General features: G+C 37.2%; 5 protein-coding genes and 1 long non-coding RNA gene across 7 annotated transcripts; 4 read left to right on the top strand and 2 right to left on the bottom strand.

The window, feature by feature from the left end:
• Positions 1-661: 661 nt before the first annotated feature.
• Positions 662-2,869, top strand: LOC111830075. Of its 2 annotated transcripts, none has more exons than XR_002833326.1 (2): positions 662-1,053; positions 2,019-2,869. It is a non-coding gene; the product is annotated as an uncharacterized LOC111830075 (long non-coding RNA). The 2 variants fall into 2 exon arrangements; XR_002833325.1 differs by having other exon boundaries at positions 662-1,316.
• Positions 2,870-4,599: 1,730 nt separating this feature from the next.
• Positions 4,600-10,185, top strand: LOC17882054 (WD and tetratricopeptide repeats protein 1). Its single transcript, XM_006289611.2, has 19 exons — positions 4,600-4,740; positions 4,955-5,023; positions 5,112-5,189; positions 5,509-5,643; positions 5,759-5,866; positions 5,944-6,072; positions 6,365-6,480; positions 6,565-6,682; positions 6,803-6,908; positions 7,218-7,357; positions 7,440-7,610; positions 7,700-7,810; positions 7,928-8,039; positions 8,541-8,872; positions 9,033-9,123; positions 9,256-9,351; positions 9,437-9,507; positions 9,603-9,730; positions 9,846-10,185. Exons 1-19 carry the CDS (start codon positions 4,669-4,671, stop codon positions 9,925-9,927), a joined length of 2,265 nt encoding a protein of 754 aa, XP_006289673.1. The 5' UTR covers positions 4,600-4,668; the 3' UTR covers positions 9,928-10,185.
• Positions 10,186-11,338: 1,153 nt separating this feature from the next.
• Positions 11,339-13,216, top strand: LOC17883035 (CBL-interacting serine/threonine-protein kinase 5). Its single transcript, XM_006289880.2, has one exon. The coding sequence runs from the start codon at positions 11,757-11,759 to the stop codon at positions 13,101-13,103; it is 1,347 nt and encodes a 448-aa protein (XP_006289942.1). The 5' UTR covers positions 11,339-11,756; the 3' UTR covers positions 13,104-13,216.
• Positions 13,217-14,346: 1,130 nt separating this feature from the next.
• Positions 14,347-16,973, bottom strand: LOC17881058 (argininosuccinate lyase, chloroplastic). The gene is made up of 5 exons (XM_006287455.2): positions 16,595-16,973; positions 16,036-16,416; positions 15,517-15,665; positions 14,943-15,399; positions 14,347-14,853 (listed from the first exon to the last, which is right to left on the bottom strand). Exons 1-5 carry the CDS (start codon positions 16,907-16,909, stop codon positions 14,599-14,601), a joined length of 1,557 nt encoding a protein of 518 aa, XP_006287517.1. The 5' UTR covers positions 16,910-16,973; the 3' UTR covers positions 14,347-14,598.
• A 285-nt stretch (positions 16,974-17,258) lies between these two features.
• Positions 17,259-19,338, bottom strand: LOC17881941 (ribosomal RNA small subunit methyltransferase H). The gene is made up of 5 exons (XM_006287725.2): positions 18,891-19,338; positions 18,474-18,704; positions 18,307-18,375; positions 18,013-18,205; positions 17,259-17,806 (listed from the first exon to the last, which is right to left on the bottom strand). The coding sequence occupies exons 1-5, from the start codon at positions 19,272-19,274 to the stop codon at positions 17,379-17,381; spliced, it is 1,305 nt and encodes a 434-aa protein (XP_006287787.1). The 5' UTR covers positions 19,275-19,338; the 3' UTR covers positions 17,259-17,378.
• A 90-nt stretch (positions 19,339-19,428) lies between these two features.
• Positions 19,429-22,964, top strand: LOC17884169 (serine/threonine-protein phosphatase 7 inactive homolog). Its single transcript, XM_006287154.2, has 11 exons — positions 19,429-19,681; positions 19,811-19,974; positions 20,074-20,124; positions 20,218-20,832; positions 21,177-21,620; positions 21,711-21,851; positions 21,946-22,047; positions 22,129-22,332; positions 22,435-22,506; positions 22,606-22,626; positions 22,726-22,964. Exons 1-11 carry the CDS (start codon positions 19,669-19,671, stop codon positions 22,789-22,791), a joined length of 1,893 nt encoding a protein of 630 aa, XP_006287216.2. The 5' UTR covers positions 19,429-19,668; the 3' UTR covers positions 22,792-22,964.
• The last annotated feature ends 516 nt before the right edge of the window (positions 22,965-23,480 follow it).

Below are 23,480 nucleotides of genomic sequence, written 5' to 3'. Positions count from 1 at the left end.
ACTTCTGTAGTTGTCTTGTCTTATTGGTTTCGAAAAAAGAAGAATAGCAAAAGGTACAAAAGTAAAACGAACACAAGTTTAAAGCTCGTTAAACAAAACAGCTTTTACTTATTGTCAACAAACAAAGTTAACTTACCACTGAAGCTGTGACTGAAGGTGGTGTGTAATGCATGGTATAGGTAACCGAGTCTACGGACTAAAATAATCAGCGGCATTGTTAAAAAGACTTTTTGATAGTAGCATCAAAATATAATCGATAAACATATGGTTGAAACGTATAGAGAGTACACTTTTATATATATATCTGGATTGTTTTCTTCCGACCCTTATCGCACTACCCGGCTCATTACCCAAAAATGAACATGGCACACTGTTATTATTTATAGCATACGGTCCTATCTATCTTTTGGATGAATGGAAAGAAAACGTGTTTATTAATTAGTGGGCACCAAAACACTGCTACGCCACTTACCCATTCAAGGCTACGACAGTAGATTATATTTATACCGCCGCACTAATTAGATCAACTAACAACATTTTTAACTATTCTAATCGTTTGGTAGTTAACTTTTAAACCGTGACACAAATTTTAGAATACTACTAGTACTATAAGATTTACAAGCATTAATCGTCAAGATTAAAAAGAGAGAAGAGACAGATGATGATGATGACGCGTGTGTGTGTCTCTCTCTCTGTGTGTAATGACGCATTAGTGAGTTAATTAAAGGACAGTAAACAGATAAGACGGCAAAGAGACGGAACTGAAAACAAAAAGACACATCCAACGGCTCATAACATCTCTCAAGTCTAATCCTGGCCTTCGATTGCGACACGTTTCTCTCTCCGACAAACCATAACCAAGCGTTTTTGTTATCCGTACTCTCTTCACTTCATCTCTGTTTCACCCTTTTCCTCTTCTTCTTCTTCTTCTTCCATCTAAATCTACAATGCCTTCGAATTCTATACATTCTAGTGTTTACTTACATTTCCCTATATAATCAATCTCTCTTCTAAGTTTCGAAATATAGAAAGAGAAAGAGGCAGCCGACACATGTATGCTTTGCATGAAAGAGAGAGAGAGAGATTAAGTTTTAAATAAGCTTGTTTTATAACTTTGTTTCTAGCTGCAATTTTGAGTTTATCTCCTTTACCTTTGTTTCTAGATTCAGTTCTTTTTTTAAAGAATCAAACAAAATCTAAGGCTGGGAGAAGAAACCCTAACTTGCAGTGTCCGTACTTAGATTTATACTTTCCTTTTATGGATCCATCGATCAAGTCTTTGTTGGTTGCTGTTTGTTCCCAGATTTGATCTCAGAGTACCTTCGATCTGTACTTGTGTCTTTTTTTATTTTTTCCTGTTTTACCTTTTGTTATTTCATCGGTTTCTGGACTAATTGGATTTTCCTATATATCTATTAACACATACAGACATATATATCCTTGTTTCTTTTGTGTTGTTTTCAAAACATATTTTATTTCATCCTAGCTTATATAGAAAAATGTATATACATGTATGTTGATGGGGGAAAAGAAGTTGACAGAAGAGAGTGAGCACACAAAGGGGAAGTTGTATAAAATTCTTTGTATATGGTTTGCTTTTGCGTGCTCACTCTCTTTCTGTCATAACTTCTCCTTCATGAATCTTCCTTTTACTATTGATGTTCTAGTCCTTTTGTGTTCTTGATTATCTATCTGTTTTGTGCATACTAAATTTATGCATACATGTATGATTGCATCTAGTTGTCTTTATATTTATATCCAATTTCAGTTTATCTAGTTTCAAAACTTTAAAAAATTGATCATGATGATGAGTATTAGATTTTGTCTTATAATATATATCGTTACTCATATATATATGTGAAGGTATCTCATATAATTTAATGTTTATATTTACATTAATTGTGTTAGATTTTGTTGATCCATTGTGGTTAGATTCGTAGGAAAAAGATGTTTGTATTCTTAGTACTAATTAAGATATATCCTGTTATCGTTGAAACAAACCCTTTTCTTTTTGGCAGACTCTAGCACACATGAATTGTCTCTACCCTCAACGTCACAAAGTGAGTCAAAGTTATGCAGATTGCACTTGTATCCATGGAATCAGATTGGTATTAACGGCGAGAATTTTGGAATTGATGCGCTTAATATTTTGGGCATTGCAGCTTCTATGTAAGTTATGTGAATATTTATGATTCTAATTAAGGTCTTTAATAGATATGTGAAATCAAAAGGCTAGGGATAATCAGTTAAAGATAAATGGAAGCTGCCACTGAAACACAAGTATGAACTTCTGATTATTCTACCACTAAGTTCTTTGTTGGGCCTTGAGTAAAATATTAGGTGAATAGTTGAATAGTGGGAAATTGGGATAGTCGGATAAGGAAAACACTTAAGCTAGAGAGTTTTTGTGAAAGATATTATAAAAGTTCAAGAACTGGTAACGTTACATTTCTTTTTTCTAGTTATATATTTAGTTCATTCATTGTGGAATCATTTGTCAAGATGTGAGTATTTATTTCACATTGGTATCTATGTTGGAATACGATTATGCTATTTTGAGCATTGAGTCTCTTATGTTTCCATTAATCCCTCTACACATATGTGTATGTGCAGTAATCTTTATGCATATACAACTGTTGACGTTTCTCATAGGTATGATGACTCACATATGTGTTAAAAAGGATATGGATGTCTATTTTGTTTACTCGTATATTTGGTCAAAGGACTGAAACAAGAACAGAACACACTGTGTAACTTTTGGACTATTGTGTTATGAAAGAAGTTTTTTTGTCTTCTTTTTGTCCAATTGTGTACATTATGGATCTGTGATGCATTACATAAACCCCATTCATCTCGAGATCATTTAATTTCTCTTTGTGTTTACTCTTTCTGTGCCAGCTTGTTGCAAACTCCTTGTATATATAGTAACCCATTCAATGTCAAGAACAGTTTAGTAGGTAGTCGAAATTTCAAGTTTAGTATATAATTATCAGTGGGATAGATTTGTATATTGTTATGGCATCCCGTCTTATCATTTTAGCTTGTTCGTTATACCTAACTTCTTCTATTTCATTAACTAGTACACTTTTAGGTTTACGCAAATCAGATTATAACAAAAAAAATTAATAATCGGATACGTCAATGGCCTTGCACTAGAATCCAGTTTTTCTACAACGGTGGAATCAAAATGGGAGGTATACCCACATTGACTTTGAAGTACATTGTCGAGCATGAGAATCGAGTCTATTTTTTGGTTCCGTTGAAACTAAGTGATAAACATAAATTTCCAACTAACGACTGTCTCATCAATCACTATCCGCAAGAAACATAGAATTACATATCATAACATGAAAGTCCAAAAGTAAGTCACATATATCATACTATGTCACACAACGGGATGAATCTTATGAGTTATGAAAAAATCCACGCCAGCTCTTTCCTTGTGCTTCAACATCTTTTATCGAAATTGCAACGAATGTGTCTAGGTTCTGATGTGTTTACTAGAACACATGTAGAACCAACCAACATAAGCAGAAAGATTTTGCCCTAGAATGTTGAAGAATCTAGTACTAGAAAATAGTAAAAAAAAAAAGTTACACAAAGTCAATTCAAAAAGTACACTTGACTTCTTATCAATGATTTTTATGTTTAATTAACCTGTTCTTTGGAATTTTGAAGAAAAATGCAAAGCGAAGAATAATATTACAACATAGCAATAAAACGTTAGGATTAAAGAAAAGGAAAATAGCAAAAAATTTTTTTTTGAGAATTTTAGAAAGAAAACACTTGTCCAAAATAAGTCACAGAACTAACGTACTTGAGACAGGTCAGCTTTATTTGACCACTTTGTTGTTTTTTTTTTGCTAAGCAAGTAAATTTTCATATTAATGAAACAAAACAGGTATTACATAAGTTACCTAATAGTTGGTTCCTTGGCAAAAATTAGGATAAAAAACAAGGAAGCAAAACAAGCAAAACATCATCAAATTCTCTGAGAAGTCATCTGATCTAAAGACCCATTAATCTCTTAAAGCTTCTTCTGTGCCTTCTTGCAGATATTGTGTTTCTGATCTCTCGGTTTAAGGCCTTGAAGATGGTTGACGGATGAATGACATGGGCGTTATGCAGGACATTATTCCGTTGCTTCCATACTGCGTAGACTGCGGCTTGAGCCACTTTGTTGTTTGTTACGCATTGTCACGTGAAAAGAAAAACAATAATAGTAAGTAGTAACCTTTTATCACATTTTTTTGTCTTAGAAAAAAAAATGACTCCTGTTAACCCAAATTCTGGAAGCAATTATTTACAAAATCATATAAGAAAATTAAATAGATTTGCGACCGGTTATAATCGACAGCAAATGGTCGTTCACCAGTCACCACCACCATGTGTTACAATTTTATTTTCCCCATTAATGTTTTTTACTTAAATCATAAAAGCACATCTGTTGTATTTAAAAATTCGTAATTAAAAACGAACGGCTCAGATGTGATAAAGAGTACACAAAATACACAAGACATGCCCGCAGAGGATCTCACCGTAGAATGTAGAACCGGCTACAAGGAATTGCGTCAGATAGATTTGCAAAAGAGCTTAAAGGGCTTTTCTTCTTCTTCTTCTTCTTCTTCTTCTTCTTCTTCTTCTTCCAAGTTGTGATCGGTGGTCCCCATGGATAATCTCAGTTTCCACGATGGTAACATCTTCAATCTCCTCCACACAAGGTCTCAGCTCCCGACTCATGTACGTTGCTCTTCTTTCTTCTCTTACTTTTCCTCCTCCTTCCTGCGTCCGTCCCATTGGAATTTTGATTCTTTCTCATTATTATTTGCTAGGGTTTTAGCTTCAGTGCCACACTTTGATTTATTCAGAATTTCAATTCCTTCGTTTAGGCTTTATTCATATTCTTGCTTCTACCTGAATTTTTACTATTTTTGGCAACGTTTTCTCTGTGTAGGATTTTGATCAAAGACTGCAATTACACTCTTCCATGGTTCGGAGACTTTCTCAGGAACAAGAAATGGAGGTACGATTGAACAGGACCAAGCCTTGTCTATGTTTTATGTCTTTGCTTGTCTTGTAATGTTTACTGTGTGTCTGTGTGTGTGTGACAGGGACATCAAGGCTGTGTTAATGCTCTCGCTTGGAACTCTAATGGTTCAATGTTGATTTCTGGATCGGATGATTTAAGGGTATTTGAATCTCGTTTTAGATACCAGCTTAACACTCTGCAATCTTCCTATTTTTAGTTTTATTTCAACCTAAATTAAAGTTTTGGTTACTGCGCCAGTTAGCTGAGCTTGTTTGGTTTTCTTAAGAAGTAGCTGGGAACAAACTTTTATCGCTTATTGATCTATAGTGATGCTTAAGTTCCCCCCAGTTGTCTACGTAGTGGGTCAAATTTCACCTTTGCTCTTATAAGCTAATTTGGATGAGAATGTTAAAGATGTCCATTTGAGTATCTAATTTCTCTCGCCTTGCCTTGAAATTATATCTTCTTTTAATATGCAGATTAATATTTGGAATTACTCCACCCGGAAGCTTTTGCAATCTGTAGATACAGGGCATACTGCCAACATATTCTGTACAAAGTTTGTCCCTGAAACCTCTGACGAGCTTGTGGCATCTGGTGCTGGAGATGCTGAGGTCTGTCAAACTACTCCTTATGGGATGTGCTCATTTGGTTTTGTATGGAATTTATTATCTGTTGGTGATTTTATTTTCTTTTGGGGTGTGTGCGTTTATTTTTCTTATCTTATAGGTTAGGCTATTCAATCTATCCAGATTGAGCAGTAGAGGATATGATGATAACGCTGTTGCTCCATCAGCATTGTACCAATGTCACACACGAAGAGTGAAAAAACTAGCTGTAAGACCCTCGTGATCAGTATTTTGGGTCTTGCATATTGTGTTGTTTGTTTAGCAGAGGTTTTTACTACCATGTAGGTCGAACCTGGTAATCCCAATGTTATATGGAGTGCTAGTGAAGATGGGACTTTACGGCAGCATGATTGCCGAGAATCTACCTCTTGTCCTCCTGCTGGATCCCCTCACCAAGAATGCCGCAGTGTTCTGGTAATCTCCAAACTCTGGTTACATTGTTTTCATTTAAGTTTCTGTTTCTCTAGTTCTTCCATCTTGGCTTTCTCCAAAACAATATTTTATTACTTGTCTATAGTCAAAATTCTCAAGGATTGTTAGCTATGAGTTTTAAACGAGTGCCACATTTTTGTATATCCCCATTGTATTTTCTATGTGTATATATATTAGACGTCTTGTGTGGGAAATTCTATGTATTTATATGGTGTAGCTCTTATGAAATATTTCTTCTGCAAATTAAAGTTGTTGTTAGCCCTGAATTTTGCAGCTTGATCTGCGCAGTGGGGCCAAAAGAGCACTAGCTGATCCTCCTAAGCAAACACTACTCCTGAAGTCGTGTGATATAAGTTCCACAAGACCACACCTACTTCTTGTTGGTGGAAGGTATTTGCCTCCATATTTGTGGCTCAAAGAGTTCTCTCCTTTTCTCTTAATTAACTTGTTGCTCTTTTCTTTCCTCTTTGGCAGTGATGCATTTGCTCGTTTGTACGATAGAAGGATGCTCCCACCGTTGACGTCAAGTCGGAAAAGGATGCCTCCACCTCCATGTGTCAATTACTTCTGTCCCATGCATCTTTCTGAACGTGTTAGTTTAATCTGATTGATATTAAGATACTCTACTAGTTCTGCATTGCTGTGGTAATGTTGTGTTTTTGGTCAAAGTTTTTCCCAAACTCACTGTCCTCTACATCTTGAATTATTTCAGGGGCGAACAAATATGCACCTAACACATGTTACTTTCAGTCCTAATGGCGAAGAAGTTTTGCTCAGTTACAGCGGGGAGCATGTCTATCTGATGAATGTAAATGATGGTATAGTTGAGATGCTCTGCGTTAAAGTTTAAATTCCGTGAATAGTTAAACATGCAGTATGAACTTGTATTTGTTAATATTTAGAAGAATATGTTTATCCCGCCAGATTTTGCTAACTGTTTGTAATATACATTGCTCTCTTCGAACTGCAAATATGTGCTTCACTACTTTAGAAATATTAGTCTGTGACTCTGTGCTAGTTTTCTTGTTGAATCTTTTTTGCATTGAAAATGTCAGTTTTTCAAACATATTCCTATTTCTTTTTAATCTCAATATCTGTTGATTCACTCATTTTTTTGCGACTTGTAGGCACTGGGACCATGCAATACACACTAGGGGATATAGAGAACTTTTTTTCTTTCAGTAACATCCTCCACGATGTAGGATCTCAACCTCAGGTTTCCGTCACTCCTCAAAGTGGCTTTCACAGAAATAGCAATGCTGCAACGGTTTGGACCTCCCTTTGTAATTGTTCCATAAGGTTACCTTGTCATCCCATTTTCTTAGTGCATCTGACTCCGTTTTTTTCAGCTTAAGAAGTGCACCGAATTGGTAGAAATTGCTAAAAGGTCTTTAGAAGAGGGTACAGATGTTTTCTATGCAATTGAGGCAGCTAATGAAGTTCTGGATGCTCATTCTAATGACATTGAGTCTGCGCTAAAGCATGAATGCCTTTGTACTCGTGCCGCATTGTTGCTCAAGGTCCTTTAGAACTGGTGTCTATAACTAGCTTGAATCACTACATGACTCCTCTCTGGTAACCACAATCAGCTGATTCCTTTATTTTCCAGAGGAAGTGGAAGAATGATGCTCATATGGCTGTAAGAGATTGCCAAAATGCTCGGAGAATCGATGCTTCATCTTTTAAAGCTCATTACTACATGTCTGAAGCGCTGCAGCAAGTAAACTCATAGCTCTGATCACAGTTAATTTAGTTTACTATTTGACAGAGATTGGTCTACAATAAGATTTAATTTTACTCGCCCTTCCATTTCATATGCATATGTGCTTTCACGCAGTTGGGAAGATGTAAAGAAGCCTTAGATTTTGCTACTGCTGCACAACATCTGAAACCATCAGATGCTGATATAGTGGCAAAGGTGGAGAGCATTAAAAGGGATCTTCAAGCAGGTTTGTGATAACCGATGTATGTCTTTTACTGCAGATAAACTGCTAAGTAACATATGTTATTTATTTTTCATGCTGTTTCTGTTTTCCTCCTTGAGCTAAAATAGAAGTTCAAGATGTTTCTGCTAAGATGTTTTTTTTGGCTCTTCGTTGAGTTATAACCATTCATTACTAGTAATCAATGAGGAAAAATATATCATAATCATGAGAGAAGAATCGTAAGAATAGATTCGTAGAATCATCTTTTAACTCCATCTGGCTTCTCTTTCTTCCTTTAATTTTCTGTCCAGAAAAATATCTTAGTTTTTAATTATCTGATGTTTGTTCTGTTGATTTAAAAGTGTATCAAAGTAATAGATGTAGAGGTATTCTTTTACTTTTGGGGGATCCTTTCATTCCAAAGGGCTATTTATGTGCTCAAAAGCTTTCATGATTGGATAAGGGAAGGAATTTTCGTTTCCCGTTTTAATATTCCCTGTACTTGTATTTTGTTTTGCAAATCAGCTGGAGCTGAGAAAAACGAAGAGACAGGAGCTGGAACTACCAGAGTACTTTCTTTGAGTGACATACTTTATAGATCAGAGGCCAACAGTGAGAGTTCACATGATATGTCAAGATCCGAAAGAGAAGACTCTGATTATGACGAGGAATTGGAGTTGGATATTCAAACTTCTTTGTCTGATGATGAAGGACGAGATCCAGACTCCAATGCTATGCGTGGCAGTCTCAACCTACGTATTCATAGAGTAGGTGATGATAAACCGATGGAAAATGTAGTTGATAATACCTCCTCAGAAACTGCATCTTCATCTCAAATTGATAAAACGTCTTATCAGGTTAGTTATAAGATTATTGTTTTGTTAATTCTTCAAAGGTAAAACAAATTGAGCACCTTGAATGCATTTTTTGAGTCAGCTCTTGGCTTTTTATGCTGTGTCATACTCTTCCTTAATTTGATGCATACCTTATATACCATTGGTATCTTGGTGATTACAGCCAGAGGGAGCCATTGATATGAAGCGTAGATATGTTGGCCACTGTAATGTAGGGACTGATATTAAGCAGGCCAGTTTTCTTGGTCAGAGAGGTAAGTCTCTTCGGGCTTCAACTTTTATGTTATCTAAATGCAATTTCAGTGTAGTAGAAAGAAGCCGTGTACAAAATTTGAAACGTCAACACGGTATTGGCTTTCTGTGAACATTTTATTACCAAATTTCAGGTGAATATATTGCAAGCGGAAGCGATGATGGTAGGTGGTTTATATGGGAGAAACAGACTGGAAGGCTAGTGAAAGTGCTTGTTGGCGATGAATCAGGTTAATTTCTTTATCACGTCGTCATTTACAATATGTTCACCTGAATTTACATTAGTTGGGTAAAAGAATAATCTTTTGTTTGTAGTTGTGAACTGCATTCAGTGTCATCCATTTGATAGTGTTGTGGCAACGAGTGGAATTGATAACACAATAAAGGTAAAACAATGGCACAAAGCTATCTTCAGTGTTTGGTTAAATTTTCATGTAAGATCTCTTAAATTAACGTTTGCTATTAAAAATTGTGTCTGAAGATGTGGAGCCCAACCGCAGCAGTCCCATCGATTGTGGCTGGTGGATCAGCTGGACCTGCAACCGCTAATGTGGTGGAAGTAATGGAGATTAATCAACAGAAGCTAAGCCACAATCGAGAGAATCCTCTGTAAGTTTTCTGTGGTGGGGGTTTTGAGTTAATATTAAAAACTCCATGCGGTGTCAGAGATGAGAAAGCTGATTTGGTGATTTGTTGTTGTGCATTTGATATAATGCACTCTCAGGTCTGTGGAGCTTATGCGAAGGTTTAGGATGCAAGAATATGCAGAAGGAAACTTTCACCCATTCGAATGTACTCAGAGCTAAAGCAGGAGGAAGAAAGTGTATAGGTAAAAAATAAGCGTTGCTTTGTGAAGGTGATGGTGGAATAACAATGGCTTTGAATATGAATAATGAGTAGTAATAGGTGTTTGATTAGGTTTCAAATGTAACAAAAGCTTTCTCTCTGTAAAACTCCATGCATAGCTTCCTTTAAGCTCTTTTTTGTGTGTTTGTGTTGTACATACAGTTCGATATTGGCTTCTTTTGGCTGTGAAAAAATCAACCTTTTTAATTTCTTTTTCATTTCTGTTTAGTGTTGGAGACAGCACACACACTAATAGGGTCAAAAGGGTTTATGTATCCAATCTCGACACTTTTCAAAAATAGACTTTAGTATGAATTTAGACCAGCGATGCTCCAATTTTGTCTCTGCCACCACCTAGTGTACTTTCTTATTCATTTTTTTACGTTTATAAATTTTGATTAATGATTTTATAATGCAGTTAATAATGGTTAGTAAAATACTAATTCCTGATGTTCATGAGTAGATCTTAAAACATTCCTTGGTGAAGACAATAGATCTCCCTACTTTGAAGAAAGTGACATCCCCATAAAATAAGCGATTAGCGTTGTTTAACTTTCATCTTACAAAAGGGGGTGCTTACTTTTTAGCATTTTGTATGGTTAATGTAACTTAGAATTTTCCTAGGCTACTACTCACCAGAAAATTAATTTGTATGCTAGTTTATGAAATGATTTTAAACTTAAGAAAAGAGTATAAAATTTGTATATAAAAGAAAGGTTGGGTGGAACCACCACATAAGATAAGGGGACAAAAGGCATTAGACCGTTGGATAGTATTATTATTGGCTTATTATTTTAAGGAAATTTTTCTTGCCAAATAATTGATAAAACTTTTTCCTTTTTTTCTCCCCCACAATATTATTCAGGAAAATGAATTTCTTTAATAAAATGTTAGGAACCATATATAGCATTCTATTATCGATTGACCCAATACAATTACGAAACAGCATATTCTTATTTGATGATAATAACATAGAGTTTTATTTCACACATCTCGTATTTTTGATTCAGAAAGTTTGACATGACATGTAAACAATTAGCTATTTATTGTTTGCCTATTAATTTCCTTTTACGTTGATTGTTGTTTACTTGTTTTAATGCTCTCTTTTTTTTTTGTTTTCATTACAAAATGATATATTGTAACATTCAGTGAGTTAACGATATAAGAAAAAAATAAGACCTATTTTTGGCCAATTAATTAACAAATTAAGAAGAGAAAAAAAAAGAGAGAGAGTAAAAAACATTAAATATGTAGAAAAATTATCTAACATTTTTTGTAAAAACTTATCTAACATATGTAGAAAAATTAGGAAGGGTATACAAAAATTTGTGTAATTATCACTATAACAAAAACATTAAATATTATGAACTCCAAAACAATATTAGTTTTACACGATAACCATATTTCAATAAACTAAAGTATTTTTCTATTTTTTTCGGTTCTATTTTTGTAATTGATTTTTTCACTATTATAGAAGCCTAGTAAATGTATTGTGGTGTGACATGTGTGAGTGGGTTGAAACGTAACTGTGTTGTTTACTCCTTTTGTCATTCATTTCAACACTGCATCTTCTTCCCCTCCCCCCCGTACAATTACATGAGCTCCCCCTCCATGGTCAACATGGAATTGCTCTACGAGTGTAATAATACCTTGTCATGTACTCACAATACTAACCTAACCTCATGGTTCTCTTAACCCTCCCTTCTTCTTCCTTCAGTTCATCATATATCTTCTCTTCTTCTTTTCATTTTCCCTTGAAGACAAAAGTTAATCAGAAACCAATTTTTGAATGGAGGAAGAACGGAGAATTCTGTTCGACAAGTACGAGATGGGAAGGCTACTCGGCAAAGGAACCTTCGCAAAAGTCTACTACGGGAGAGAGATCACATCCGGCGAGTGCGTCGCCATCAAAGTCATCAACAAGGACCAAGTAATGAAGAGACCTGGTATGATGGATCAAATCAAACGCGAGATCTCTATCATGAAGCTCGTTCGTCATCCCAACATCGTCCAACTTAAAGAAGTCATGGCTACCAAGTCCAAGATCTTCTTCGTCATGGAGTTCGTTAGAGGCGGTGAGCTTTTCTGCAAGATCTCCAAAGGCAAGCTACACGAAGACGCCGCTCGTCGATATTTCCACCAGCTTATCTCTGCCGTTGATTATTGCCATAGCAGAGGCGTCTCTCACCGCGATCTGAAGCCGGAGAACCTTCTTCTAGATGAGAACGGAGATCTGAAAATCTCCGATTTCGGATTGTCCGCGTTACCTGAGCAGATCCTTCAAGACGGTCTGCTTCATACGCAGTGCGGGACTCCCGCGTACGTTGCGCCCGAGGTTTTACGGAAGAAAGGATACGACGGCGCTAAAGCTGATATTTGGTCTTGCGGCGTCGTTTTGTATGTTCTCCTCGCCGGATGTTTGCCGTTTCAGGACGAGAATCTGATGAACATGTACCGGAAAATTTTCAGAGCGGATTTTGAGTTTCCGCCGTGGTTTTCCCCGGAATCGAGGAGATTGATTTTGAAACTCCTCGTCGTAGATCCAGATCGCCGGATCTCGATTCCGGCGATTATGAGAACGTCTTGGCTCCGGAAAAACTTCACTCCGCCATTAGCTTTCAAAATCGAAGAACCGATCTGTTCTCAGAGCAACAACGGAGAAGAAGAAGAAGAAGGCGTAGATTGGGAAAATCAAACAGAGCCGGTTTCGCCTAAATTCTTCAACGCTTTCGAATTCATCTCCTCGATGTCTTCCGGATTCGATCTGTCGAGCTTGTTCGAGAGCAAGAGGAAGGTTCAGTCGGTGTTCACGTCACGGTCGTCGGCGACGGAGGTGATGGAGAAGATCGAAACGGTTACGAAGGAGATGAACATGAAAGTGAAGAGAACCAAGGATTTCAAGGTGAAGATGGAAGGGAAAACGGAAGGGAGAAAAGGAAGGCTGTCGATGACGGCGGAAGTTTTCGAAGTAGCGCCGGAGATATCGGTGGTGGAGTTCTGCAAATCCGCGGGAGATACGTTGGAGTACGATAAGTTGTACGAAGAAGAAGTACGGCCGGCGTTAAACGACATCGTCTGGTCATGGCACGGCGATAATAATAACAACACCACTTCTTCATCCATGGATTCTCGTTGACCGGTTCTCATTTAACCGGCTTTCGGGTTAACGTAGTAGTACCGTTTATGAGAACTGTTACATTGAACCTTCAATTTCTCTCTGGTTTAATAAAATTTTGGGTTTTCTTCTAATTTGGGTTTAAGTTATAATTAATCGATCGATTCTGGTTGGTTTAGAAGATTGACACGTTGAGTGTCTTAAAGACTTCGAAAAGATCCACCTTCTGTTACAAAGTGCATATCATTGACGAATATTATTTCGAGTTAGTGGAGAGGACAAAGTCGCAACAAATCGATTTAATTTATCCGCAGACTTTTCTGATTAATCTATACGACATGTCCTAACTTCAATGGTAGTAGTTGGGCATAAGCGTGAGATAGGGAGATAAGAGAAGTGATTGACATAATCTAAAATTTTCTGCTTAAAATGAGCAAACGATCATATGTTATGTTTTATATAACATATATTCAAAACCCAATCGTTACCTAAAGACAAAACACATATCGACTGCAACATCTACAAAACTGGAAGAGACCCAATCGTGTAAGAATTAATGGCGTAGAAGTTAATACTACAGTGACAGAGAAGTATCCACCCTAAAGAAGTTAAAATGAATACAAACAAAAACCAGAGGATTAAAGTCAAGATAATAAGATAAATGAGGTTCACCAGTAAACTCAATCCATTGAGTGTTACAAATAAGAAGATAAAAGAAGATGGAGCTTTCACCATAATTAATATCCGACCAATAATCTATTTAAAAAAAAAACATCAATCAGTGGCTAACATGGGAGTTTTAGGACAAGGATTGTATCACAGTCAAGAAAGTGACTCAACCATCAAATGGGATATTATTAAATCGAGAATGAAAAGGAGTGTTTATGTTAGATTAGATTTAACTATTTTTGGAGAAGAGAAGTACCAATGAGGTTACTACTGGTATATCTTTGTGTCAATCTGTGTTTGGTCATAACAAAAATGGAGAATGACATTTTGGAACAATGTAAGTTACATAACATGTAACGGAACAGATGTTGCACTTTCTAAGGAAGATGGGGTTTCGTGTAGGGTCCTCCCATGTTCAAGAAAAAAAATCACATCCAAATGCCATCCACTAGTATTTGACTAGTTGAGTTTGGATATACAGTATTGTAATTGGGTTTGCAAAAAACAATTCTAAAAAACCCAATGCATATAGTTTGATATTTGGTTCTCCTACTCTTCTGCCCATTATAGAATCCAAAAATGAAAAACCTATTGATATTGTAGAGAGCAATTGAATAATGAGAAGAATACCAAACACTTTCACAATATCTAACTTTCAAATATTACAAAACTTCAATATAACTTATTTTTTCTGGGGTTTTGCAACGGGAAGGACCAATGTAGTAATGTCTACCTCAAATCTGCTGCAACATTTTTTACTTGAAAGCTTCCTGGTATTGACAACCAAAATCCTCATTAAGAAAAGTAAATTACACAAATCTCATCAATTCTTCTTCGATCACAGGGCTCAGGTGGTAGTCATATTCAGCTTGTTGACCCAGTAGCCAAGTTGCTCAGCTACACAGTTTGATCCCGTAGACCCATAGGAACTGAATTTATTGACTGAATTTTCAACCCCCAAATATCCAAACACATCTTCTTCGAACACAGGGCTCAGCTTTTTCATCTCTTCAAGGCTTAAGTTCTGAAGTTCACAGCCTCTTGAGACGCAAACTCCTACTAGTTTTCCAACTACGTCATGAGATGACCTAAAAGGCATCCCCTGAGAACCAAAAACAAATAATATAGTATTTATCTTTCTGACTGTATTCACAAATATGTAAGAGTTTGATGAATAACAATTGACATTACCTTCTTCACAAGGTAATCGGCAAGAGTTGTTGCGTCAAGGTGTCCAGCGGGGAGACTTTTTTTAATTCTCTCTTGGTTGAATGTTACATTCTGGGCAAATTCTGCAGAGACATCGATCATTCCCATTATTGTCTTGGCACTATCGAACATCGGTTCTTTATCTTCTTGAAAATCTCGATTATAAGCAAGGGGAAGTCCTTTGCACAATGTCAGGACGGTGACCAGATCGCCTATGACTCTTGCAGATTTTCCTCTGACAAGTTCCATTGGGTCTGGATTCTTCTTCTGTGGCATTATACTGCTTCCAGTTGAGACGGAATCGCTTGGAATCATGAAACCAAACTCTTCGGATGCCCAAAGTACCCACTCTTCTCCCAGCCGCGACAGGTGAATGGCTGTGTTGGAATTTGCGTATAAGAACTCTAAAACGAAGTCTCGATCTGAAACTGCATCGATGCTAGTTGAAATAAAGAAGAAAAAGACTTTATATATTAGAAAGTGTAAAACTACAGAGAAGGACATAGTTAGAGACTAGAGAGAGTTGATGCAGCCAATACAAGAACTAGGAACATACCTGTTTCGCATTGGCTCGGTAAATCCAAGAGCATTTGCAGTCATAAACCTATCAATAGGTAGACCAGTTCCAGCCAAAGCACAAGCTCCTAGGGGGGAGAAATTTAGCCTTGCTCGACAGTCCATATAACGACCGGCATCACGTTCGAGCTGCCATACATGAACAAAAAACCAGTCAAGGTAAATTCCTAATAAGATGATAATACGAAAGTAGATGTAAGAAGCCTATGATATTCTGAGGCAGGAAAAGACTAATAAATATGTAACTATATACATATAAGATGATAGTATCAGAGAGATCTCAGCAAATGTAAGAACCTATGATGGTTTAAGACACAGGCTGATCAATGCATAATCACCAAAGGGAGCCACAGTAATCAGAAGATGAATCCGTAAAGCAAATTATGGTTAAAAATTGCTGTTGGCTGCTGCCAAACTTTACAAATATAGCCTCACCAAAAAACTAAACAAAAAGCGACTCAAAGCAAAACTAAAGCTTGAGCAAAAAAGAAAATCAAACCTGCTCAACAAAGGTTAAGAGGACATGTGGAAGTAGAACAGGCTGAGCCCTTTGAAGATGAGTATAACCAGGAACAATCAACGCCTCATTCTTCAAAGCCAGTGCAACTAGTGCTGTCTGAAGATTTCTGATTTTAACAATGATTGTATCGATAGCATCACGGCACCAAAGCCTGAAATCAGTAGCAACTTGGTCATTTCTGCTCCGTGCTGTGTGAAGTTTCTTTGCAGGTTCACCAATAAGATCAGTAAGAGCTGCTTCAATGTTCATATGCACATCTTCTCGATCAGTCCTCCATTCAAATTTATCAGCTTCAATCTGACTCTCAATATCATCAAGACCTCTCAAAATGATATCCCTGTCGCTATCAGTTATTAGCCCCTGTAAGAAAAGCCACCGGATTTGTCCCGACTTTAATATAACTTAGAAGATATAAAATTAAGCATAAATCAACCATTTGTATCTAAAACAAATCATGATCTCAACCCGGATATCTCACAATTCGAATTAAATCTACAGATGAAGTTATAACAACGCATTAAGCTAAGCAAAGTAGTACCTGGTGAGCGAGCATTGTAGCATGAGCTTTGCTACCCATAATGTCCTGCTTGTAGAGAACTTTATCGAATGAAATTGACTCAGTGAACTTCTCCACCTTCTCAGTGACACTCTCTTCGAACCTTCCTCCCCATAGCTTGGCCTCCTTTGAGGCTGTGTCGTCATCGTGGCTCATTGAACGCAAAGGCGGCAGACCCCGTGACTTGCTGCTTCCCGGCGGGAGAAAAGAGATGGAACGGTGAGTGGAGGAGGTAGGAGTCGAACGCGACGGAGAGACGAGCAGACTCTGCGAGAAAGAGAGATCAATTGCTCCCATTGAATAGTAGCTGGAGGAGAAGAAGGGTTTCGGAGTGTCCAAAATGGGTTTTTGCGGCGACAACAGTCCGTCGGACACTTATGTGATATTATCAAACGAAACATTTTAACCGGTCTGGTTCGAAGATTGAACATCATTCTGTTTGGTTTAATATGGTTTTAATTATGATTTCTCAATTTTCAGCAAACAATTCTATTGATTTCAGTGTTTTTCAAATATTTTTTTGTTAGAAGAATCGATTTGATTTCCATTATTGTTTATACGAACTTGGTAAGAGATTAAAACCATAAATATTTTGGTACAGATGTTTTTAGTGAATTAACCTGTTTTCCTGTAAATTTAATTCATCTAGCAAAAACATGAACTAATTGAATGGAAACTTTTGGAGCTTTGAAATTTTGATAGTCCTAGTTCTAAAACGAACTTGACGAATTCCATCTACTAATAAAAAAAGCATTTCATAAAGCAATCACAACTTCTGAATCACTCTCAACTTAGCACTCCTTGCTCTGCGATTCAGTCTCTCCTCTTCTTCTGAAGGCGTTATTGGTCTCTTTGTAAGTATCGCTCCTTTCGACCCAATTACTGTCTGTTTGATCCATGTGTCTTTATCTTTCAACTCCTTCTCTATACTTTCTTCGATTTGCCTTTCCGGTTTTACACTACTTCCCTCTCCGTTGATCTCTTCTCTTTGAAACCCTAAGATGTCTAGGAACGTTTGTTTAACAACCCGATCCTCCAGACTGTGAAAGGAGATGACTGCTAGTCTCCCACCTGGAGACAGAACATCAAACGACGAGTATAGAGAGTTTTGTAGCGTCTTGAGTTCGTCGTTCACTGCAATCCTTAGGCCTTGAAACACACGTGTTGCTGTTTTTATCCAACCTTGTCTGCCTCCTACAGCATTTCAAACGGAAATCGAAATTAATAAGATTGAAAGGATTATCACTCACACTTACTTATTCTTCTCTTTTCTGCACCTGGCAACCAAATCTTTGACTAGGAACACAAACTGGAACTCGCATTGAGATGCAAATGCAAATCATGCTAAGATAGATTATGGTCATATAAGTCAAAAACAGAAAATCAAATGATATGTATACCTATGCTTCCGGGTGACATATTCCGAATGAGATCAACTAGTTCACCAGTAGAATGTAACCCGCCATTAAGTCGAGCCTTAACAATTCTATTTTGAAGTGAATACCAGTTGCTTTCTTCACCATAATCCCGTAGGACTCTCCCCAGTTCAGATTCTGGCCAAGAATTCACTATATCTTCTGCTGTTAGACTCCCCTGTCATATGTTAGTGAGGTTAGGAAAAACTTCAGCATAGATTCCCCAAGATTCTAAAACCACAGGTTCATTATACTGCAAGGATATCTGAATACCCTCACCTGAGGATCCATACGCATATCAAGAGGCCCCTCTTGAAGAACGCTAAACCCTCTTTCAGGGTTATTTACCTGTCAGACAAATTAGTTGTAGAAAGCGTGGGTGAGTGATTTAAACAACAACAATACAAGGAAACAGAAACAATTGGTTGTGAAGTTCACAAATTTACCTGCATAGATGACATTCCCAGGTCCATAAGAATACCATCAACGCCTTCACCTAACAACTCCGGTTGTGTATCAGCTATCACAGATTTGATGTATTTGAAGTTCTTCAACACAATGGAAGCTTTCAAAGTTGGATGCATGAGAGAATCAATATGAAAGTGACCCAGTTTTCTTGCCACGGGATCAACATCCATTCCAACAAAATGCTTCAACTCAGAGTGGCTTTGAATAATCTGAAATGCAAATTACAACATTCACAATCCATTTACATAATCCAAACACTAGCAAATGAACATCTAAAGCATAAGGATTTCTTCTTCATACTTAGTAATCTAATTCCTCATGATCCTATGCAACAGCTTGGTTCGATTTGAGCTAACTAATCAACAATCTACTCAAATTTTGAAGAAGGAACTTACAGAAGAAGAATGACCAGCTGCGCCAAGAGTACAATCAACGAAACTTCGTAACCGAACCGAAGAGAAAACGTCGATAACTTCGCCGAGCATGACAGGCACATGTGAAGAGGGTAGTTCACCATCCTCGGCGAGCTCATACTCTCTGCTCGACCTTGTCCTCCTCTTTTCCTTATTCACCACTGCTTCCGCCGTCACTTTTGCTACCTCAATCTCTTTCCTCCTCTTCCTCTTCTCCTTCTCCTTCTTCTTCGTCTCGCTCGAATTGAGATTCCCCGCAATTACATTGATACTACGCCGAGGAACATGTAATAGAACCTTTTTATTACTACTCGCAAGAATCGACGAGCATATAAACAGCTGCTTCGCCCTAATCACTCCCGCCATTTCCGTATCTTCTTTTCATGCCTTCTCTTTCGCCATTGTTGAGGTTTATATTATCAGAAGAACGAATTAGACTGACTGGTTTGGTCAAATCATATCTCTCACTCCAGAGAGAAAGACTACTGTGTTTGTTTCTAATATTGGGCCTTTTAGAATATGGGCCAGCCCATTAGTAATGAAAAACAACATCCTTTTCGCTTTCTAGGCAGCGAAATGCGCGTGGTTTCTTTACCCTAGAACCGGCAAGAAGTTAACACGAAAACGCTCGTTCCTCGGTGATACAGCGGCGGTTGTAATCGACATCGACGCCGGAACCTTGCCGACGATCTCACCGAACCGTGGTTCTCATTCCCGTTCTCAATCACTCTCACCGGGAAATTTTTTTAAAGTTTTCGATATGCCGCCTCCAGGTAAATTGTTTCTTCGTTTGGAGATTTTGTTTTTTCAGTCAATTTGATTTGATCCATCCCCGTGAAAATTTTCTATGTGTCCGATCAAAAACCAGTAATGTAATAACATATGATGTTTTTCTTCTGTAGAAATATCGAAAAGAGTTTTAGATGCTAAGCTGGAAGCTTGCAAATTCGCATTCTCGAAGCTAAGTGCGGTTAAAACAACGAGAATGAAGAATTATAAGCAACTGCGTACTCTGCTTATGTTGAAAGAAATATCTCGACGTGGTGCTGATCGAGACTTTCTTAAAGTAACGGTTCTGCCTCCATGTTAGTCTGAGATTATTAGTACGCTTTTTATCTTTATTTGCTTTTCACCCTGAACGTCAAAGTAATGTTCTTTGGTTCAGGATCCGGAGAATAGTGTAACTCGAATTCTGTGTTCGGTTTTAAAGCAAGTGGTAAGTGTACTTCTCTAAGCTGTTAGAGTTAATGGTGTTGGAGCAGTAAATGTGATAATCCGCTAATATTTTTTTTTGAAATTTTTTGTGCAGGTGAGTAACGCAGACCGTTCTTTAAAGTCTCTTCGTGGGTTTCACTATGAGACATTGGATGATCAAGAGAAGCAACAGGTGACTAGGATGATGGCAAGTTTACAAGGAATGGGTAGTAGAAAATACGAACCAGAAACTGTTGATCATGTGGATGACATGACTGAGCCAATGGAAATGGAGATTTATTTGGGGAACGGAGATGATTCTGTGGGTGGGGATTTTGGTGACATCGTTTTGGAGCCAATCTCATGGCCTTTGGAGTCACTACTAACTCTTGGATGGGTCGAGACGTTGATGGGTTTATTAAGCCAGTTCACATGGAAGAACTCGGTATCTGAGTTTCCTTTGGTTTTACCACATTCCGTGGCTGTCTCTTTGGTGGATTGTGCTTCACAGATTCTAAACAAAGAAGCCAATTGCGTTAAAATCAATTGTTGTAGTGAGAATTCTAGAGTGATTGTGGTTGGGGATCTCCACGGTCAGTTGCACGATCTCCTCAAAATCTTTGACCAATCAGGAAGGCCTTCACAGAACCAATGTTTTGTGTTCAATGGTAACTACATTGGTCGAGGTTCTTGGAGCCTGGAAGTGTTCTTGGTTCTCTTAGCTTGGAAGGTACATATATAGTTTCATTACTTGTTTCCCTTTTTTTATTAGATTGTGATGGAACATTAGTTGAAGTGTTAGGCCTCTCCCCTGTTTGTCTTTTAAATTATAAAGACACTATTCTATCGCTTAAGCATTGGTCTTAAGAATTACTCTGGATTGTTAATGTTGAAGGCATTAAATTAATTTTCAGTAAATCACAAATAGAACATTCAACATGAGTTTGCTTAATATTATAACATGAGAGCATTATATTTTAGGCCCTGGATATGTTTTCTTTTATTTACTCTGTTTTACAATCTTAAATTACACATTGTTCCCATCTGATCGATACTCGTTGTTTCTAACTACAGATTCTGATGCCTGAGAATGTATTTTTACTTCGAGGAAGCTCTGAAACAAGAGTTTCTGCTGAAGAGCTTGATTTCTTGAAAGATATATGTGACAGATACGGTGAGCACGGTCCAATGTTATACTCCAAGTGTATCGATTGTTTTAAAATGCTACCTTTAGCATCGGTCATCTCAAATAGCGTCTACACAACTCATGGAGGTCTCTTTCAAAATCCTCGGGTCCAAAAAGACACCGTGAATCCGTCTATGTTGTTGGGTTCTTTAGAGGAACTTGACAAGATTGAGAGGAGACAAACTGGTGAGAACGATGACGAGAATATAACTCTGAACCATGTTTTATGGTCATGTCCGTGGATGGCTGATGGTCTAAGCGAAAGCAATTACAAGGGTCTTCTTTGGGGAGCTGATTGCACCGAGACTTTTCTAAAAGAGTCAAACTTAAAGGTTAGTGTAAAACTTTGGATAAATACCTTGGCCTTGTGATATTCCAATTTGTTATTTATATAGATTGTATATGTTTGTTTTCCATCTTAGATGATTATAAGATCACATGAAGGCCCTGATGCACGAGCAGATCGAGAAGACATGGGAAACATGCTAAGCGGTTACTCGATAGATCATGAAGTAGAAGCTGGAAAGCTTTGCACAGTGTTCAGTGCTTCAATGTTCTCACAGGTCAATTCCCTTAGCCTCTTACACAATCAGAGTCCAACTGCTAACTGTTCTGTTGATTTTAAAACTGGTTCTTTTGTGAATTTTTTGCTTTCAGGGTTCAAGAAGCTATGAAAACGAAGGAGCATATGTAGTTCTTGAGCCTCCCAGCTTCACAGAACCCAGATTTGTTTCTTACACAGTTGAAAATGTTCCAAGGGTAAAAAGCTAACAACGCTGGAAAGTTCTAAGATTTTGTGCTGTTGTCTTAGGCTTATTCTTTTGAATTTTTCTTTCATAGTTACAACAACAGATCATAAATGATGGACCTTCAACTCAGCAACAACAGATGTGGGAGAATAGAACAGGACACGGATTTGCATCAATGGGGATTGCTAATCCGCCTTCTTGGACCGTTCCTTTACCAAATGACCCGAGTCAGTTCCTTCAGCTTCGAGAGCCTCCTCAAGTATTTGAAGGTCTTCCTCTTCCCGATACCATTGAGGTAATAACATTATTGAATATTGTATTTGATTATTTGTGTGTGTTTTTATTGTGATGGTTCATGATGAAGATGTTGATAATTGTATGGTTGTGATGAATGCAGGAGCCTCACAAATCCAACTACGACTACTTGTTTAGACTGATAAGCGCTCTCAAACAGGAGGTTCAAACCAGGGTATAAACATATAAACCCCCTTTTTTAGTTTCTGCACAAGAAGGTAATCTCATGTAAAAGACTGACCAGTTAGTTTTGTCTTATATTTTATACACGCAGGACAACCGAGAAAAGGAATTGGTAAGCCATGGAAACCAAACTTGAGAAAACATTTAGTATAATTTTGAAGTGTAAGATTTGGTGATGAACTAATAAAAGAGTGTTTTAAAACAAACGTAGATGGATCATTTAACGAAGACGAAAGCCACATTGGAGGTGATAAGCCAAATGTCATCTTCGCTTTGACCCATCGAGACTTGGAAAACCAACGATTTTGCTTCTTTTTTTTTTGTCCTTTTATTCTCCATATTTTCTTTGTACTGTAAAAAACAACAACTGTAATTTAACATTGTAGTCAACTGTGATACTAGATGTTGGTTAAGCTTTTCGTTACTAATAGTATCAAATTCATTTTTCTTCTCAAAAGATTTGTGAAATTTTACAAATTGATCTGACGAAAAGGTAAATGACCAGCTTCTTGCTTCATCGGGAATTAGCTACAGAGAAGGCAGATCCAAATTGAAAAAAATCTTATTCAAAACAAAAATATAAACACCAACTTGTCATATGCTACCATTTATTATGGTCTATTTCCAAGGTCATTCTTCAATAATGACAATATCACTGGCCGGCCGTTAAAAAAAAAAACAAAAAAAGTGACAACAATAATATTTACTGAATTTGTGTTACTTGATTACCATTTCTTTTGGTCAACAACATTAGTCGTTTAACATTTATGGCTAATTAGTTATCACTTGACCTGATTTTATCATATTCAAACATAGAAGTAATCTTGGAGTCTTGACCATAAAATCACTATTGTAAAGTCTTTAAACTATATTAAGCAAAGTTGTCAAAAGGAGAAAAAGAAAAATAATGCAGAGTGAATGAACTATTCATAGATTTTTTTTTTTTTTTTTTTTTTTTGTGTAGTT

Source organism: Capsella rubella, unplaced genomic scaffold, assembly GCF_000375325.1.
Source record: "Capsella rubella cultivar Monte Gargano unplaced genomic scaffold, Caprub1_0 scaffold_6, whole genome shotgun sequence".
NCBI classification, from domain to species: domain Eukaryota; kingdom Viridiplantae; phylum Streptophyta; class Magnoliopsida; order Brassicales; family Brassicaceae; genus Capsella; species Capsella rubella.
This window is presented reverse-complemented; position numbering and strand designations above follow the sequence as displayed.